The sequence below is a fragment of the Osmerus mordax genome, chromosome 14 (assembly GCF_038355195.1).
Source record: "Osmerus mordax isolate fOsmMor3 chromosome 14, fOsmMor3.pri, whole genome shotgun sequence".
NCBI lineage: Eukaryota > Metazoa > Chordata > Actinopteri > Osmeriformes > Osmeridae > Osmerus > Osmerus mordax.
Window position 1 is genome coordinate 4,309,931 of NC_090063.1, and position 19,976 is coordinate 4,329,906.

At 50.6% G+C, this 19,976-nt stretch overlaps 1 protein-coding gene across 1 annotated transcript in view; it reads right to left on the bottom strand.

Annotated features, from left to right (window-relative positions):
• The window catches only part of col5a1 (procollagen, type V, alpha 1), a 43,812-nt gene extending 27,216 nt beyond the window's left edge, over positions 1-16,596 (bottom strand). The window contains 24 exon segments of the mRNA XM_067250212.1: positions 606-659; positions 1,054-1,098; positions 1,206-1,221; positions 2,111-2,163; positions 2,319-2,363; positions 2,719-2,772; positions 3,391-3,435; positions 3,879-3,932; positions 4,595-4,639; positions 5,453-5,506; positions 5,677-5,730; positions 5,961-6,014; positions 6,280-6,333; positions 6,469-6,522; positions 6,683-6,739; positions 6,874-6,966; positions 9,192-9,266; positions 9,646-9,708; positions 10,219-10,260; positions 12,350-12,406; positions 12,506-12,961; positions 13,218-13,853; positions 14,133-14,240; positions 16,025-16,596. Coding sequence (XP_067106313.1) covers positions 606-659; positions 1,054-1,098; positions 1,206-1,221; positions 2,111-2,163; positions 2,319-2,363; positions 2,719-2,772; positions 3,391-3,435; positions 3,879-3,932; positions 4,595-4,639; positions 5,453-5,506; positions 5,677-5,730; positions 5,961-6,014; positions 6,280-6,333; positions 6,469-6,522; positions 6,683-6,739; positions 6,874-6,966; positions 9,192-9,266; positions 9,646-9,708; positions 10,219-10,260; positions 12,350-12,406; positions 12,506-12,961; positions 13,218-13,853; positions 14,133-14,240; positions 16,025-16,138 — 2,382 coding nt within the window. The 5' untranslated portion in view covers positions 16,139-16,596.
• Positions 16,597-19,976: the final 3,380 nt, after the last annotated feature.

Genomic DNA, 19,976 nt, shown 5'->3' on the forward strand with positions numbered 1-19,976 from the left:
GAGGCAAAGGCAATGAGGGAGGGTGGGGGCCTGTTATCAAGGCCAGGGCGGATCGTTGAAAGAGGGACACGGGAGGGAGATGAGAGGGACGGGGGGAGGGATGGGGAGATGAGGGGCGTGATGGAGGGAGTGATGGATGGAAGGATAGGTGACACTCGGGGCTGTTAAGGAAAAGAGCTACGGCCGTGTCTGGCCATAAAAAGCGTCGCCCCGCCACCTCTGCCACGAGCTACGAGCTCCGCAGAGATTAACCTCTGCTCGTAATCCCCCCTCGGCCCAGTCCCCCTTCCCCCCCCGTCCCCCCGTCCCCCTCCTCTACAAAGACAGGCCCTGCACCATCAGCAGAACCGCAGCCAGCGTGACTGATCACTCAACAAAAGACGTTCGAGATCGGCCGTGACGACAGAGCTCAGTGGAGACGTTTCATCGTCAGGTACATCATGGAACACAAATAACAACCTCAGGTTTCTCTTGGGATAACTTCCTCTGACCAATAGGAAAGGCCCTTACTGCCGTCATGTGACCCATCGAGGAAGTGAATGTCTTGTGGAGGGAGTTATTCCGAGCTGGGGTGGTGCAGTGAGGCAGGGCCGCATGAAACTCACCTTCACGCCTCGAGGACCAGGGTATCCGATTGGTCCTTGAGGGCCGGCGGGGCCCTGAAGAGAGACAAATGAGTGGAAGAGAGGGATTTTCACACGCGGTCTTTTGCGATGTAAATGTGAAGAGAATGCAAATACGTCTCCAGAGGGAACAGGGCAGAAACAGACTGCATGAGTCTGAGAGGGCTTGGAGGGAGGGAAGCAGAGAGGAGGGGCAAAGAGAGAGAGAGAGAGAGGTAGATAGATAGATAGACAGAAGAAATTGGTGGAGAGAAGTAGATAGGAGTGAAAGAGGACGAAGGAAAGACAAGAAGGGCGGAATACGAGACACCAAGAACTGAAGCAGAGCGAGAGCACCAACTGCAGAGAGGGGGACGCAGAGGAGGAGAGGAGGAGGATCTAGAGGACATAAAGCTGAGCGGAAAGACGGTATAAAATAAGAGGATCTTACCAAATGTCCTTTCTCTCCAGAAGGTCCCTCCTTTCCTGGGTGACCCTGAGAATTATTGAGAACAGCATTAATGGCAGGTTCATGCAGGGATAATTACATCCATAAATGCCCCTACGACAGCCAGTTACGAGGGGATTATGCTGTAAAGCCACCTGAGGATGCGGGGCTCTGGAAAAGGCCATTTGGAATAAAAGCCTGCAGAGTTCAATCTCATTTGGGATTTCTTCCTTAATGCGCAGTATAATACAAGCCATGGGCTATTACAAGGCTCTTAAATTGGGCCTGCACAGTCATCGGAGACACCGTATTGCACACACAATGGCACGCATACACACACACACACACACAGACACACACAGCCACACATGTACAAAAATGCATGCCCAAATGCAAACACACACACACGCACACAACTGAGGGAAATTGATTATATTCCCTTGAGACGGAGAAGCTTTGAGCTGTCCATTGATGAGATAGATTAGAAAGAAGGGAGTGAGGGAGAGCGAGAGTGAAAGAGAAAGAGAGCAAGACATGCACAGAGAGAGGCAGAGGCAGAAAGACAGATAACATGAGAAAGAGAGAGGCAATGAAGTAGCAAGAGCATGGGAAAGAGAGCGAGGGAGATGGAGAGAAATAACGACATAAAGGAGAGAGAGACAGAGAGAAAAAGGGAGAGAGACAACGACACACAGAGAGAGAGAGAGAGAGAGAGAGAGAGAGAGAGAGAGAGAGAGATAGGTATGGAGAGATATCAGGAGATTACAGGCATCCCTCCAGGCTGGGAGAGACAGATGTTGCTCACACGTAGCTCTCCTTTCTTGTTCACACATACATTCACTCTCCCTCCCACCCTCTTCATCTTCAATCCTTTCGTTCCATCTATGTACCCCCCCTCCCCCCCCCCCCCCCCCCTCCCCCCCTCTCTCCCACATCCCATCTGACACCTTCCGAGGCCCACCTGTTGATGACACGTTCTCATCTGGTTGGAGGCTGTGACTGTATGTTTGTGTAAGTGTGTGTGTGTGTGTGTGTGTGTGTGTGGCGGGTGTGTGCTCACCGGGGGCCGTCAGCTCCGGGCATCCCTGGAAGTCCTGGTTTACCGGTTGGACCCTGAGGAAGACAGGAGGAGAGGAGACAGGAGGACAGAGGAGCGGAGGAGAGGAAGAACGTTAGACCAATCCAGATCTCACACGGGGGCTCCTGTAGTGATCTGGACAGTCTGTCAAGGAGGTGTCTCAGGGACAGTGGCTGTGGGGGGCCCTCACCTTCTCTCCTGGGGGGCCGATGGCTCCCTGTGGCCCTGGAAGACCCTGGGAAGGAGGGACAGAAAACTCATCATCCTCTCATTGGAGGACAAGACAAGAACATTCATGACTGACACGTGGCTCATCCAATGACCTTAAACATACTCCACAATAGACAATCAAATACGTGGGTGTACTTGAGTTGTCTCAACCACTGCAATGAAAACAATAGACCTGGTGGATACCGTAACCGATCGACCACGAGTGCGGCAAATCGAGCACACTTGAAATACTGTTCTTTTAAACAACGACGTCGTAGCTGGTGTCGACCAATGACACAAGAACACGGGGGGCCACGCCCACAAGAAGGGCGTGGTCCCGGACCCGCGGTGGAGGTGACATCACCTGGCGTCATACTGACCTGAGTACCGGGGTTGCCTTGCTGTCCAGGTGGCCCTGGTTCTCCTTGAGGTCCCTGGCAAAGAACAAATACAAAACAACCTTCAAATACACCCCTACTATAGCATCCTCCAGCTGTCCCATACACGTGGTGTGTGTGTGTGTGTGTGTGTGTGTGCTCCCTCTTCCTCACGCTGGAACTTATATAATAGGTTATTGTTCTTGTTCTGCATAGGCTGAGTGAGATTGCACTCACACTCACAAACACACACACACACACATACTCACACGTAATGTATACCCACACACTAGGACTCGCTTACACACAGACACACACACACACACTCTCGACTTTCCTGATGAAAGAAACCGCTGAAGCTCAAACACAAACGCCTAGCCTCCCAGTTAATTGACAATCACTTATGTTCCGGTGTCCATGAGGAGAGTAGGAGGTGTACATCTTCTATCTCCCCCTAATTGGAGGATTCCCAACAGAGAGGGATTCTGGAGCCAGGAGTTCTCCTGTTCCAGGCTGGTAGGCCTCAATATGACCAGTCTAGCGTCATATCTAGTGTTTGAGCATGTGGGTATATGTGTGTGAGAGGGGTGTTTGTGTGTGTGTATGTATGTGTGTGTGTGTGTGTGTGTGTGTGTGTGTGTGTGTGTGTGTGCATAGGTGAATCATGATACTTACAATGTTTCCTTTGGGTCCAGGATGACCATCCATTCCAGTCACACCCTGGAATAGAGCAAATAAACCCAGTGTCAGCAACACACACACACACACACACTCTCTCTCACACACTCACACACACCATATGCACACAGTCTTCTGGGTACACTTTATCTTATCTATGAACTCTGTGGGAAACAACAAGCTGTCAGAGCAATGAGAAATGTGCTCTTATGCCAAACATTCTAGGGAGATAACATACTGTGGGATAGAGAGGTATATCATTGTATACACCCTATCGTAGACAGTACTGTCTACGAGTGTGTGTGTGTGTGATAAGGTGTGTCGTGGGGAGGAATAATGATTTTCTCCATGGGTGTCTGTGTTTAGGTTAGTCAGAGAGTCCCTGTATCAAAACACCTGTGTCTGTCTGTGTGTGTGTGGGGGGGTGGGGGGGGGGGGGGGGGGGTGGGGGTGGGATTGGGGGGATGGGGGGCTTGTAAACTCACAGGGGGTCCAGGGGGGCCCTGAGGTCCTTTGGGTCCAAGTAAACCACGAGGTCCCTGGAATGGAAGAGAACAGCCATGACACAGTCTGCCAACAATCAACCAATCAAAGCTGTTTCTGTTTTTCACTAGTGGCAAGATACCTACACAGAAAACACATTGGAGTTACAGTATATTGATATATACGGAATAGGTCATAGGTCATACCTCTCAATAGACTAAATTTAACAGGTTAACCTTGAATCAAGTTCAAAACTCAATAGTGTGTTTTTCCTCTTGTAAAGCCTGATAGACACAGAGAGTGCAGTCTCTAACATTTTGTCACACAGCACTGCGGGGGAGACTCCAAAAGAGGAGCGCCCCCTGGTGGTCTGGATAAAGAATTGCAGAATGGTCTTAAAAAAACACTAAAGCAGGTTCTTTCGTATGGCTTCCTATCTCTCTCTCCGTCTTTCTCTCTGTAATCATCACCCACCTGTCTATCACGTGTTACCTGTAATGTCATATACACATCCTACTCGGGTCATCCGTACGTGGGTGAACCCATTGTGAACACATATCAAGTCCAAATGTATGTATGTATGTATGTGTGTATGTGCGTGTCTGTGCGTGTCTGTGCGTGTGGGTGTGGGCGTGACTCGGCCTTGACCCTGCCACCACCCTGTCCGGTGTCTGCGCGACCACGGGAGAGAGAGAGAGGTGATGAGGTCGTTACTCACGGGCTCGCCGGGCAGACCCCTTGGCCCGATCTCTCCATCGTCGCCCTGGGGAGGAGGAGCACAAGGAGAAGGGTCAGAGCGCAGCCAGGGGGCGGGGGAGAGGGGTGGACGACAGCAAGGGGGGGAGAGGAAGTGCAGGGCCGAGCCGGTGTTGCCGTCTGCTTGTCGGGGGGGGGGGGGGGGGGTCACCGGAGATCGGTGACATTTTGAGGGAGGGACAAAAGAGACAGGAGGCTGTGCAAACAGGGATGGGGGAGGTCGTGTGTGTCTGTGTGTGTGTCTGAGAGAGAGATAGAGAGAGAGAGAGAGAGAGAGAGAGAGAGAGAGAGAGAGAGAGAGAGAGAGAGAGAGAGAGAGAGAGAGAGAGAGAGAGAGAGTCAGTGGGGGGCCGTGAGCACAGCAGGAGGAGTGGAGAGGGTTGGACGAGATGCTGCGGAGATGAGAAGAAGAGGAAGAAGACGGGTCAAAGGAGAGAGGAGGAGGAGGAGGTGCTTAGGAGACACAGAGGGAGAGGGGGTGGGGTGTGTGGGGGGGGGAGGTGAGTTGACTCAGACTGTAGTCAGGTTCGCCCCCCTCCTGTGTCTCATCAATACCACACACACACACACACGCGCGCGCGCGCGCGCACACACACACACACACCACAACCGCAGAACATCACGCACACAGGCACGCGGGCGCGCACACCCACCGGGCGCAAAGGACATCACACACGCACACAAACACGCTACGTTATGCAAAAAGGGGAGTGGGAGGAAGTGAGAAGCCAGTGTAGGATAGCTGCCTCAGAGGGTGGAGAAAGAACACACAGCCCAAGAGAGGGAGAAGTGGAGAGAAAAAGGAAAAAGATGTGCTCACTCTTTCTCCATCCTCTCCAGAGGGGCCCGGGGGTCCATGAGGTCCTGTTTCACCCTGCCGGGACAAACACACACGGGTCAGTGACGCACACACACACACACACACACACACACAGTAGCGCTCACTCACACACACCAGAAGACGAACATGCACACACACGCATACGCATTCAAGCACACATCCACATCAATTCAAACAGTCAGTAACGTGTCAAGGTGACTTACCCGGTGGCCTTTCTCACCAGGAAGTCCAGCCAGACCATCAAACCCACGGTCTCCCTGATGGACAGAGGAGAGAGAGAGAGAGAGAGAGAGAGAGAGAGAGAGAGAGAGAGAGAGAGAGAGAGAGAGAGAAAGAGAGAGGGAGGGAGATAAAGAGAGAGAGAGAGAATTATAGAATTCATCTCATTGGTCATGCTATGCTACTGGATGCAAACGCTGTCTGGTGCTTTGTGTCAGTGGCTGCGGACGAGGATGATGATCGAGCGCGGCGGCCATGATGAGGATACCTTGGATCCGGTCTGCCCGGGCATGCCTCTGGCGCCGTCAGAACCAGCCCGTCCCTGGAGACACAAACACACGGTTATGAACACACACGCTGGGTAAAGCCCATCTGCACCCACCTGTACCCACATGCCTGGCAGGCATTTATGCCAGTGTGGCACATTATTGTGTTAGTGGTCGAAACCAAGTTGAAACAGATGGAAACGCCAATATTCTGAGAAAGATTGATATAAAACGTGTAAAGAATAGACATGTATATATATAAAGTGTGTGTGAGGGGGATACGTCCTCTACAGTCCTTTTTACACCCGCACGGACACTCACCCTCCGACCAGGCTTTCCAGACGGTCCATGGGAGCCCAGGGGCCCGCGAGGTCCCTGATACAGAGGAGGAGAACAGGGTTACAGGGGGCCAACACCACAGGACTAACCCAGCGTGGGCGGTGCCCTGGTGGTGCCATGGTGGTGCCCTGGTGGTGCCCTGGTAGTGGGGTCACTCCTAGGCTTTCTTACCTGAGGACCGGACTCTCCAGACTCTCCCTTCAGGCCAGACACACCTGGGTTACCCTGGGGAGAACAAGCAGCACATTAGCCTCAGTCAGGAAATCATCCCATATCAGACTGGGTTCCCATTTATCTGTGTGTGTGTGTGTGAGAGAGAGAGAGAGAGAGAGAGAGAGAGAGAGAGAGAGAGAGAGAGAGAGAGACACTGAGCTGCAGTACTTACCAGAGGGCCAGGTCGACCAGTCAAACCCATGGGGCCTGTAGGACCACGCATAGCCAGCTGTGGAGGAGAGAAAACACAGTGCTAATGAAGTACCTGTGCGTGTATGTGTACGTGTGTACGTGTAAGCGTGTGGGTGTGTAAGTGTGTGTGTGTGTGTGTAAGTGTGTGTGTGTGTGTGTGTGAACTCTCACCCTGGCCTGCTGCATGATGGCTTGCATCTGGGCTTCCTGTGCGGAGACGGCTGGTCCCTTCTGTCCAGAGTCAGCACCAGAACTGAACCGGAACTACAGCGGAAAACAGAACTCAGAACTACGACCCCCAACAGTGACTCAACAGCACATCCCACCCCAACATCTCACACAGAGATAAGTATTACACAGCTTATGCTCCCACTATGTAGAAACACTAGGGGGACTAAACACGTATCAAGACCTGTAAATATAACAACTAAACAAAATAAGTATGAATAATTTGCTCACTATAAGAGGAGACGGTGTCATTTGTAAGTTGCAAACTTCCAAACTTGTCATTTGCAAGTTTAACTTCTAATTTCGCAAGGCTTTTTCCTCAGATGTGTTGTTCTCATATATGAAAATAGTGGACCTTGACTTCCATCTAGTGGTGGATGATGAGTATTACACCACAGTTGAAAAAACATTTTGTAACTAGTTTCTGGATCTAATCTTATCATGTCTCTTCTGGTCTTGTTTCAGGAAACAAACAAAAAACAAACACGAGCAAAAATCTAACCGATGTTTATCAGTCTGTTTGTCTGTCTGTCCATCTCTATGCCATCGTTTGCCCATCAACCCTATCACGTCTCCAATACAGAGTGCTCTTGAACCCTATTGGTGCCTGGGACACAAAACACCACATAACACCACAAGCTCCCTGGAGAGAGACTGGGCATTCTACCTCGAACACGCCCCTGGAAACGAGTTGCTTTCTATCTCAACTCATAAAGTCCAACAGCTCACAGCCAGACACACGTGACAGTAACGCCATATTACATATGGCTATCATTAGATGGTAGCGCAGGAATTCAGTTTCAAGCTGCAGGAGGTCTGTGCGGCTTGACCATCCCAGGCGGACCAGACAGTACCCCAGAAACCCCCATTCACCATCTTCCACAGACACGTGACCGAGCACCCCTGGGACCCCCCCACACCACACCTGGAGAACAGATCAGGCTAGCCAGCTAGCCAGCTACCCGCTAACAGACAACTGACAATCTGACTGGCTGACAGCTGGAGCAGGAATGCTAACTTTAGCTTGAAGCGGCTGTGATTACAGGAAACTCGCCAGTCCCGCTCCACTTCCTGTCTATGGCTGGATGACTTCCTGAACCCCCACCACCACCACACACATACTTCACTTTCATTTGGGCTGAAGAATGTGGAGCGGTACAGTAGGGGGGTGCAGCCTAATTATCTCATTAAGACAGAGAGGAAATCTGTAGGGGGGCAACAGAACAACTATTTCTGATGGAAACAGAAACAATGAAAAAGGGGTTGGGGTGACCTGAACGAAAAGGAAGAGTAAAAAGACAAACATTGTGTCTGGGAGTTTGGTGAAGGACTATACTATTAAAACAACCGAGCTTGTCATGGCCGCACACTATCTATTTACTTAAACTTACAATAGGTAAGATTGAAAAAGGAAAGAGGTTTAGTCTCCGATAAACCTGTTTATGTAAGCTAATAAGGCCTTCTGAGAGTTGTTTAGCAACACAAACAGCTCAGTGCCAGGGAAATGTCAATTTCCAAATTTTGGAGCGGCCCGCTACTTTCCAGCCAATTATGTTCCAGTGATCCTGTTCCAGCCAATCACCTTCGGTGAGGCAGGTCCTCCTACTTGGCTTATCTTGTGAAATCAAAGACAATCTAACTCAAGTTGGATGAAAGCACAGAAGTTCAGACACGAATTGGGGCCACTTTATTTTCCTCCTTTATCCTTATTTTACAATGTTACCTACTGCAGCTTTACGTTGCGCATAGGTTCACATTAACACTGGGGGGTGCTAGAGTGCTGATGGGCCATATGGTGGTCCATATGAGCCCACAGAAGAAGACTCATTTCAAAGGAGACTCCCTGCATTCCACATTAGAACACACATGGATCAACCTCCGGGGCAGGAAACACAGGAGAACACACATCACAGCTTCAAACGCTCGGGGCCTTCCGTGGCCCCGCCCATACACGCCATGACCGTGACTCATCGCCTCGCAGAGAGAGGAAGGGCCAGATGATCTCGGGAAGACCAGACCAGATGAAACGCGTGACTAACGTGCCAAAGAGAGCCTTCTCTCTCAGCTGGTGGACGGACAAGTGTGGGAAGAGAGGTTGGAGTAGAGCACACCAGCCGGAAAAAAAAACAACCAAACGATCTTTACTATGAATGGAAGATGTGCGGGCCTCTCCAGCGCGGAGCGCGTCATCATGCTTGACGATGGGGTCTATGGATATTCTTCCGGTTCAAAGCCGTGTTTTCGTTGATCGGTTTACTTACAGGCAGCATCAGGACTGTCCCTGGGGGTCCTGGCAGACCATCCGCTCCAGGAAGACCAGCACGACCATTAGGGCCCTGAGAGAGAGAGAGAGACAGAGAGAGAGACAGAGAGACAGAGAGAGAGAGGGAGAGAGAGAGAGAGAGAGAGAGAGAGAGAGAGAGAGAGAGAGAAAGAGAGAGAGAGATGGACAGGGAGAGGGAGAGGGAGAGGGAGAGGGAGAGGGAGAGGGAGAGGGAGAGGGAGAGGAGAGGGAGAGGGAGAGGGAGAGGGAGAGAGAGAGAGATACAAAGATACAAAGTAGAAAAGGACAAAAGACAGACACGTCAGATGAGAACTATGTCTGTGACCACAGGCACCTATGTGAAGCTCCAGACCAGACCAGTCACTGGCACAAGCCAGTGATGGACGAGTGTGTGCGGTGGGGAGGATTGGGGTCTGGCCCTGACTACTTACCCTCTCCCCGGCCTCTCCTGAGCTGCCTGGGGCGCCAGAGGGTCCTGGGGGTCCAGGAAGACCCTGCAGAGACACAGCAGATATAATCATACAAACAAATTACTCACGTTAAATGAAATATTGTACATAAATACCCACACCACGGGCTGCTAACACTATCTGGGCTGAGGGAACTGGGAGCTGGCAAGGAGCCCTGCTGACTTCAAACTGTGTCCTCTCTCTGTCTCCACTCTCTCTTTGTGTTGCCAGGTTCACAGGGAAGGGAGGAGTACGGGTACATAGTGTTCCCTCTACAGCCCGTGCTGGACTACCAGAGAGAGAGAGAGAGAGAGAGAGAGAGAGAGAAAGAAGAGAGAGAGAGACAAAGAGAGAGAGAGACAAAGAGAGAGAGACAAAGAGAGAAAGAGACACACACAAAGACAGAGAGAGAGAGAGAGAGAGAGAGAGAGAGAGAGAGGAGAGAGAGAGAGGAGAGAGAGAGAGGAGAGAGAGAGAGAGAGAGAGAGAGAGAGAGAGAGTGAGAGAGAAAGAGAGAGCGCGAGAGAGAGAGCCATAGAGAAGGAGATGTCTTACTGTTGGTCCTTCAGGCCCAGGGGGACCCTCCACCAGCATGCCCTGAAACACACACAAACACACACACACATTAGAAACACACACAAGAAAACACACGTTGGAAATGCACACAAACATATAGCAACTTGGTAAACAGCCACAATCTTGAAACATACACATCATACTTTCGCTCAATGTGTTTGTGTGTGTGAGTTTCGGTGTGTGTGTGTGTGTGAATATGTGTGTGTGTGAGCGCGACTGTGTGTGCATGATTGTTTATTAATCCGCACACATTCATGGTTGCATGTCTTAACACATCTGCCTATCTATCCTCCATCCAGGAGGGTTTGAGCTGACGTGATCTGAATTCCTCTCTGTCACTTCATCTCAACCTGAAGAAACGGTTCATGGGAGCTCATCTGGGAGGAAGAGGAGGGCGAAGGGGGTGAGGGGACTGATTGGTTAAGGCAATGTGGAAACCATCCAACATGCCCTCTGGTTGGCTGGTTGTGATTGCCTCTGTGGTTCCCTCGAGATCTCCCAGGGTTCCAAGGTGCTGATCTGGGACAGGATGTAAGTCAGGACTGTCCAATCAGGAGCAGGGATGACTAGAAGTAGTCTCTGCCGCAGGAGAGTAAGCTTAAGTTTCATTTTCTTGCTAAGAGTGTCACTACTGTAAAATGTAGAACGTTTTAAATTGTTTTTGTAAGTAAACAAGCTAAACTGTGGATTTGTGTAGGGTTCTGCTTTGAGAAGGTACTATATGGTAGCCTGGGAACCAGATAAATCTGCCAGCTCACGTTTTATGGATCTGGCCAACCTCCCATTCAAACAGATGGGACCAGAATCTGATTGGACCAATCACAACCATGTATCTGAGATGGCGCGGGTTTAACTTAATGACTACAGAAGCACTGTTGAGGTATTTTTGTTAACAACCAAGATTTTTTTTTTTGCTCTTATTGGTTGTATCCATCCATCCAGAGGCATTTCGATCTGTGCCTGTTGATACCGCCCATTGGAATTCAAATAAGAAGTGACAATGTTGTTCCTTGTTTTGGTTGCGTGGCTTCTCAGTTGGCTGTCGGCTGTTGGTGACAGGGTAGCGTCCGGCTTTACTGTGGTGACAAACATCCCATAAACATATCCTAACCCTCCGAAGGGAATCATGGGAGCTTTAAGCCGCTTCCCACGGCGCCCAAATGTTCTCCTACGGCTTCAACCCTGCCCCACTGCCTCGCTGTTTCTAAGTTGTACAGTATGTGCGTGTGTGTGAGTGTTTGTGCGTGTGTGTGTGTGTGTGTGTTTGTGCGTGTACATGAACCTAAGGTCAAATCACTCCTCTGAGCTAATGTCAAACACCTGAAGGCTGTGTGTGGACATGGGTTGTGATGTTTGGTGCAAGTTAACAGTGACTGATCACTGCAGTAAACATAGAGAGCTGTGTGTGTGTGTGTGTGTGTGCGCGTGAGTGTGTGTGTGTTTGGGGAGGGGGACTGCATTGGTGACTCTCCTCGTGTATTTACAGTTTGAGCAGGAGGGAAGGCTAACAGGCTAACTCGTTCTGGGTGGTATGACAAACACATGCACACGCTCAAACACAGTAGATGTGCTCTGTCACACACAGTCACACAGCTGAGTTTAGTGTGTTTGAAGTCGGCCATCTGTGGGTTTTTTTCAAAAGTACTTCTGAAGAAGAAGAATGTCAGGTCATTCAAATCTCTCTCTTTATTTCACCTTTTTTTTCTCTTTCTATCTGTCCCGCTCTTTTTTTTTTACATTCTATCTCCTTCTCTCCCTCCCAGCTGGCTTCTCTCTGGCCCAGCCAGTGTTTAGACACTCTGCACAATAAGCAGAGGCCTCCCTTAGGTCGTCCTCCATGTTGACGCTCCAGATGTAGCCAGACAGGACTGCTGAGATCCTGGCTTGGTCCTGGGGGATTCTGACTGGGACCCAACATGTCTGGTTCTGATTGGGCTTCAGAGAGGGTGTGTTTGTCCTTGAGACGCATGCCATTACTAAGTCTCTTGATGATGTTCTGTCAGCCCCCCCCCCCCCCCCCCCCCACACACACACTCAACACAAACACACACTCATCCACTCAGACCCCTGGTGCTGTTCCAACCCTGCCTCATTCAGCTTCATTACTTACAGGCTCAATGATGGCTGGCTCTCCCTTCTGACCCTTCTCTCCGCGAGCCCCGTCGACCTGAGAGGGACGCGCACAAGCAGTATTAACACGATGACGATCCTCGACATTACAATAATCAAACCCTCAACGAAGACACATCATCCTCCTGATCCTCACCTGTCCGTAGTACTCGTCCGTTTCAGCAGGCAGAACCTTGTCAGAGTATTCTCCGTAGGAGTCGTACATTTTGTCTCCGTAGTCTTGAATGTTCTCCTCTGTGAATTTATCCAAATCCCCGTAATCTTCCTCCCCGGCCTCGCCCTGGCCCGTTCCCGTGGCAATGGAGCCCCCGGCTCCGGCCCCGGCGCTGGCAGCTCCGCCCCCCGCACTGGCCGAGCCTCCGCCAGATACGGAACCGCCCCCGACAGACGAGGAACCGCCCCCGCCAGATACGGAACCGCCCCCGGTAGACGAGGAACCGCCCCCACCAGAAACGGAACCGCCCCCGGCAGACGAGGAACCGCCCCCAATGGCGATGGTGCTGCTGCTGCCGCCGGCGCCCCCGATGGAGTACTCCTCTCCGTAGGACAGGTCGAAACCCTCACCATAGTCATCATCATAGGCTCCTCCCACCTGTAAACAGAGGGAGAGAGAAAGAGAGAGAGTTAGAGAGGGAGAAAGAGAGCGTCGAAAAAAAGACAAAAGACCAAGAAGAGAACAAAAAGAGAGAAAGAAAGTTAAAAAAATTCGCAAAGAGAAAAGATGAAAGAAAAATAGTTTTACCAGATATCTCTGAAAGTTACCGAACCGCGTCCATTTCCTCTGAATGCTTTGACATGAGGCTTTCCCCTGACACCTGAGATTCCCTGAAAGAATGTGTGTTACTCACCAGAGTATTGTTGATTGTCATGGTGACAGATGGGTGTGTCCCTCCACCGCCAGGTATGATCTTCTCAATCCCCGCGCCGGTGCCCAGGTCCAGGTTGGACCCCAGAATCAAGTCTGCTTCGGCTCCGGCGCCCGTGCCGGTGATGGTGACGCGGCGGGAGGAAGTGTCGGGTGAAGCGGTAGACTCTTCGTAGTACGTCTCGTAGTCGTCATAGATGTCATCGCTGTCATACGGGCTGGTCTCCTTGCCGTACGCTTCTTCGCCAGTGGCGGCCGCAGCGCCGTGAGCTCTGGCTCCACCTCCAGCTCCGCCTCCAGCTCCGCCTCCAGCTCCGCCTCCAGTTCCAGTAGACGAGCTGACACCGCCGGACGAGCCGGCACCACCGGACGAGCTGGCACCACCGGACGAGCCGGCAATGCCGGACGAGCGGGCACCGCCGGACGAGGTGGCACCACCGGACGAGCCGGCACCGCCGGACGAGGTGGCACCACCGGACGAGCCGGCACCGCCGGACGAGCGGGCACCACCGGACGAGCCGGCACCGACGATTCTTGTTGAGCCACTGGTCAGTACTTTTCCCTCTGCACCAGCCGACCCCATGATTGAGGTCAAGACCTCCCGGTCTTCCAAGGTAGGCTGGAAAACAGAAATCATAACTTTATTATCAATTGGGTTGAATAGGGTTACATGAAAGTCGTCACAAGTGGAGGAGACATTCAATGTCAACCATGACTACCCATACAAAATAAATAAAATAACTAACTTTGGTCACAATGAAAGTGAATGACACTAGTTTTGCATAAAGCCCCCTCCCCCTCAGAGGAAAAAGGGGAGGGAGAGAGGAAGTGAAGGAGAGAAGATGAGAGAGTCAGAGGGATGGAGGGTGGAGGACGGGGGCAGGGATGGACAGAGCACCTTTTCTGTCACAGCTTCTTCTGTGTCGGGAGATGACTCGTAGGGTTTGCCATCCATGTCGTCGTCATAGTAGGGGTACTCGTAGTAATAGCTGTCCTCTTCCTCTTTCTGCACAGGTGGGGGGAAATAGAGATGGAGAGACTGTTAAAAAGAATGTATACATGAATAAACAGAGAAGGAAAGTGAAGGAGACAGAGAGAGAGAGAGGTAGAATTGATGAGAGGAAACAAAAAGACCAACAGAGGCTTCCTTCAGAGAAAGCAACTTGTGTGTCTGGCATTCTTTAGGTGATATGAAAGATGTATTCTGAGCTTTAAAAAGCCCATCATTGGTATATCATCACTCATCCGGATGTGTGAAGCTGAACTTTCGGAGCACCAGACCCCTGACCCCAGAGTCAGGCCAGAAACAGGCCAGGAATGTTGACTTGTCTGTGTCCTCCCTCTCCCTCTCCAAATACACCTGACAGCAGCATTGAAACTATGCGTTGCTACTTGCTACCGAGGAGGCAGGGGAGAGACAAATGAAGCTTAATTGGCACGTTTCCAAATGAATCTGTCAAGCGTGGATTTGTCATTTTTAAATCTTGTTGCTGACTGCCCCTTGTTCCAAGACCTTGCTCAGCGTATTTTCCGACAGGGTGAGCCAGGGCATTGGGAGGCGGGGTTGGGTGTCGGTAGGTTTGGGGGGGGGTGTATCCCTGTATCCCTCCGTTTCCCGAGAGATGGATTGCAAGTAACAAATAGAACACATGTCGGCGGTATGTGTGTGTGTGTGTTAGGTGGTGTGTGTGTGTGTTTGTATGTGTGTGTGTGGGGGGGCAAACTGAAACAGCTGTTCAAGAAAACCCTCAACGGTTTCAAAGTGATTTTCCTACTTGTTCGTAGAATCCAGGATCAAAACAGAAACGTCCAGGGTCTTGCTATGTGTGCTTCGCTTCCTCGAAGCAGCGCTGATATCAACGCTTTCCAGCATCTCAGATGGACGCCATCCAAGGGTGTGGTGGATTGGCACGACGAGCCAATGGCTGAGCCCCGGCACACCTTGGTTACACACATGGAGACAGAGCTCCTTTATTCGAGCATGGAGAATGGAGCGCTGCAGGCTTAGGCAGGTATTTAGGTGCTGCAGCTATCATTCCTGCATAGTTGATACTGTCTGACTCCGGCCTTATATCAGCTCTGTGTCGGCTGTCATTACTTTCCCCTGGCAGAGGGGGCTGCTGGCAGAGGGGCTGCTGGCAGAGGGGCTGCTGACAGAGGGGCTGCTGGCAGAGGGGCTGCTGGCAGAGGGGCTGCTGGCAGAGGGGCTGCTGACAGAGGGGCTGCTGGCAGAGGGGCTGCTGGCAGAGGGGCTGCTGACAGAGGGGCTGCTGGCAGAGGGGCTGCTGACAGAGGGGCTGCTGGCAGAGGGGCTGCTGGCAGAGGGGCTGCTGACAGAGGGGCTGCTGGCAGAGGGGCTGCTGGCAGAGGGGCTGCTGGCAGAGGGGCTGCTGGCAGAGGGGCTGCTGACAGAGGGGCTGCTGGCAGAGGGGCTGCTGGCAGAGGGGCTGCTGGCAGAGGGCTGCTCCTTTCTCTCACCCACACAGTTCCTTCTAGCAGCCTTTGCAGCCCAGTGAGATCAGGGTGTTACTTTTAAAGATGATGATATAGATTAGGATATAATAGTAAATTATAGATTAGGGTATATGATAAGATATATTGTACATGATGGTATATTACAGATAAGGGTATTATAATATAATATAATGTAGGTTACTCAGTTTTTCACAAACTTTACTCCTAATCCCTTTTTAAATGTTTTCTATTCTGAGTGAACAAAGGAATCGAGGAGAGTAGATGACAGCAGAGTAGAGCTGAGGAGAAGAGAAGAGAGGAGCTGCTTCAACTCACAAATTCGTCCGTGTTGGGGTCCTGGTTCTGGGGCTGATCAGGAACTGGGACCTCACAGTCGGGGCTGTAGTGCTCACAGTAGTCGAAGGCGGCGCGGTGATCTGCTACAATCATCAGCTGCTGGATATCTCCCTGGAACCACACAGGAAACAGGAAGTCATCAGACCAGAACAGAACAGAAAGTATTGATGGATATTAACAAACAAACAAATGAAGAAGTAACAAATGATTAGTCTCACCCCCCAATGACTTCCAGAGGAAGTTGTTTCATAAATAACAGAGTGGAGAACACATCTGGGTTTAACATTGTTATGCGTGAAGGACACACAAAACTTGGTTGAGAGGCTGGGACAAGCCATGACTAAGGGTCAAGGAACTCTGGCCTGGAGCTATGGGACAGGCGAGGGAACAGGACTTGGACAGAGTCACTGTGACACACACACACACACTCTCTCTCACAAACACACACACAGACATGTTGTCTTACACACACATGCACATGGACCAACTAAACAGCCTGCAGTGTACGACAATTTCAACCGCTGTTTTCCAGATTAATCATTTTGTCAACACGAATGCCGTAATCCCTTTCCAGCAGTTAAAAAGTAATGAGTGATTGTGCCTTCGAGCTTGTCTTGTCAGACAAACAGATCCACTTGATGTGTTCACTGGAGAGGACGAGAGCAGGCCTGCACACACACACACACCTAATGAGAACAAGATGATCACTCACTCACTGTAAGGGGAGAAGAAAGAGAGAGAAGGAGAGTGGAGAGAAAGGAAATATGATGTGTGAGAGAGAGTGTGTGTGAGAGAGAGAGAGAGAGAGAGAGAGAGAGAGAGAGAGAGAGAGAGAGAGAGAGAGAGAGAGAGAGTGACAGAGAGAAGGACCAAATGAGGGAAAGGAAGGTAGGAAATTATTAGGAGGATAGACAAATGCTGTAGAGAAAGAAATAAGGAAAAAGAGAGGGAGAGCAAGAGGAGAGGGAGAAGGAGAGAGAGAGAAATGGAATGAGAGAGATAGGGAGTGGACTGAGAGGGAGGGAGAAAGAGAGAAACAAATAAAAAAGAAAAGGAGGTTCTGAAGGATCACCAGGCTACAGAGGGAGTCGGGTGTGTGAGTCACACATTGTCGACTCTGCAGCAAAGCCTCTAACTGAACATCTCCCTCAACTTCTGAAGACCAAAAATTCTACAAAAAAGTTGTACTAATCCTAGCATGACAAAACAAAACGCACACAAACAATTCACATTCTGAACTAATCTTTGTATTTAGATACTTTAAATACAGTACACAACCAAATATTCACACGGGTGTATAATTCTTATGTTTTAGAATGAAACGAAAACAAGTGCAACTTGGTTGGTTTGTTTCTGCTCTAAGTAACGAAGTCCGCCAGACTAAAGCTTGCAACCACTCAACTTTCCCTCTGTGTTGTCCAAGTCTGATTCTACAGCTCTGTTGCTAACGGCATTGTTCTCTTGCTGAGGTTCAAACCACAAAAGTTCTGATTGAGCCTCTGCCCCTGCCTCTACCTGCCTCCACATCCCTATGCCAAACCGAATAGATAAACCTCCATCTGCCTCTATCCCTGTGTAGCAAATGAACTTGTTGTAACTGCAACACAAACTGTGTTGTGTTCTATAATATATGATCTGAGCCCCGTTTTCTTTATATGATATTGATTCATAATTATGAGTCAATACAAATGTGACCTGTTCCCACTCTGAGCCTGTTGATAGTGTGTCCAAAAACACCTCTTAAGAAAGTTTAAAAAACATACGTTTGCATAGCAGGGGGAGCTATCAGTTTGCTAGCAGCTAAGACAGACGCTAGTTAGCCGTAACCACTCCTGCTGGCCCTTTTTTTCCTTTCCTCGCCTCCTCCATCTCCGCCTTCTGCTCCCCGGGGGAGCAGGACGAGTGCCAGGTGTGAATTCCGACCGCACGTGGCACAATACTCATTCTACCCAGACACGAGCAATGAGAACATCACCTCAGAGCACCCTTAGTGAGAACATGCACACTCACACACACTCACTCACACACACACACACACACACACACACAGACACACTAACACTGACACACATACACACAATCACACAAGCACTCACTCTCACACACACACACTCCGGTAGTGGGTAGCATTTCATGAATTATCATATTTATTATTATTATCATATTTAAGGAGCCTGATATTCCCTGTATTTGGTGTGTGTTTTTTTGTATCTCAGCAGTCAAAGTCTTGAGGGAGATGCGAGGGAGTTGTTTTCTGAACTGGAGAAAAGGAAGGCCCAACTAGGCTAGGCTTGGCCAGGCTTGACAGGACATGATAGAACAGGCCGGGCCGGGCCGGGCTGGGCTGGGTCGGACTGGGCTTGGATGGGCTGGGATAGACGACCTAGGCTCCACTAAGTTGGATTGGGCTTTAATGAAATGGGAATAATTTCACTCTTTATTTAACAATAACAACAATTCAACCATCAAATGTAGAAAGTATCCCATAAAGGTAGTTTCAGACAGTGAAACTATTGTCAGAGCTAGAATCCACCAAGACGGCCCCTGAACCGGGTTCTAATTTTCTTTGGAAGGGCCCTAACCTCTGGCTCTTTAGGCCCACAAAAGCCAGCCAATAGTTGCATAAACTGGCATAGGAGAGCCTGTCAGAGTTCCACATTTACAGGCTCCTAGGGCATGGAGGAGCCAATGTTTCTCTAGCCAAGCATTCAAGCACATTCCTGCTCATCTGTCCATACATAAACCACGTCCAACACTCTGGCCTGCGCATTGCATGAGCTCAGAGGCTGGGTCATAAAGAGAGACATAGAGAGAGAGAGAGAGAGAGAGAGGAGAGAGAGAGAGAGAGAGAGAGAGAAAGGTTATTCACAGTGGTTTGGAGAGAAGAGAGAAGCAGATTTCAGACGGCTACAGAGGTTGAAAAGCTATGCTTTTCTCACCCTGACCTAAGGCAGATGCACACACGCCAAAAAAATAACAGACGGCCAAGCGCGCGCACCAACTACCGTTCTCAAACCACACCCTACCCCCCCCACCCCCACCACCCCACCACCACCAGCCTGGCGGGACGACGACGGAACGTCTCGAACGGCTCTTGTGTCAGACGCACGGAGCGATGACAGTGGCCCGCTCCGCTCCGCGGCGTCACGTCTCCCTCCGGAGCGGCGCCCGCTGCCGCAGCAGCCCCAGACAATAACAGTCCTGCAGTCGTCAGCATCTCTCCGGGCTGAAATACGAGCCTTCACTGCGCCCCCCCCCCCCCCCCCACCACCACCACCCGCTCCACGCTGGCGCTTCATGCTCGGAGTGGAAAAACTGCTGCCTGCAGCGAAGGGTTATAGAGGAGCGGGCCAGCTCTCTACCTCGTACTCTGAATACTAAAAACGCTGTCTTTGGGTTGCGCGTGTGTGCGCGCGCGCGTGCGTGTGTGCGTGCCAGCATGCACGGTGTCCGGTGCACTTGATAGTGAGTTCTAGATCACCCATGTAGACCTTGGAGCACCACTACCTGCTGTTCTCAATATATCCAGATGAGGGCACCACACTGTTGTTTCAAACCAAGCCAACCCCCTCAGGACTCACCTTGAGCCATCCATCATGACTGCTACATTGACATTGACATCAGCCCTTTTGAGAACATTGACATCGACAACGATGAAAATAGGATTGCTATCGGACAAATTGTGTGCAGGTAGCATGGCATAGCCAGAGATGGGCTAACTGAACTAGGAGAGACACTTATTTACTGGAAGTTTGACAAATTATCACTCGTTTTCACACATTGTCGCCTCCTCATGTACTCACTCTCGTTTCCCCTCCACACACACACACAGACATACATACACACATACAAGCATGCACCCACACACACACAAACACACACACGCCCGAGCACTCACACACACACACACACAAACAAACACACTTCAAGC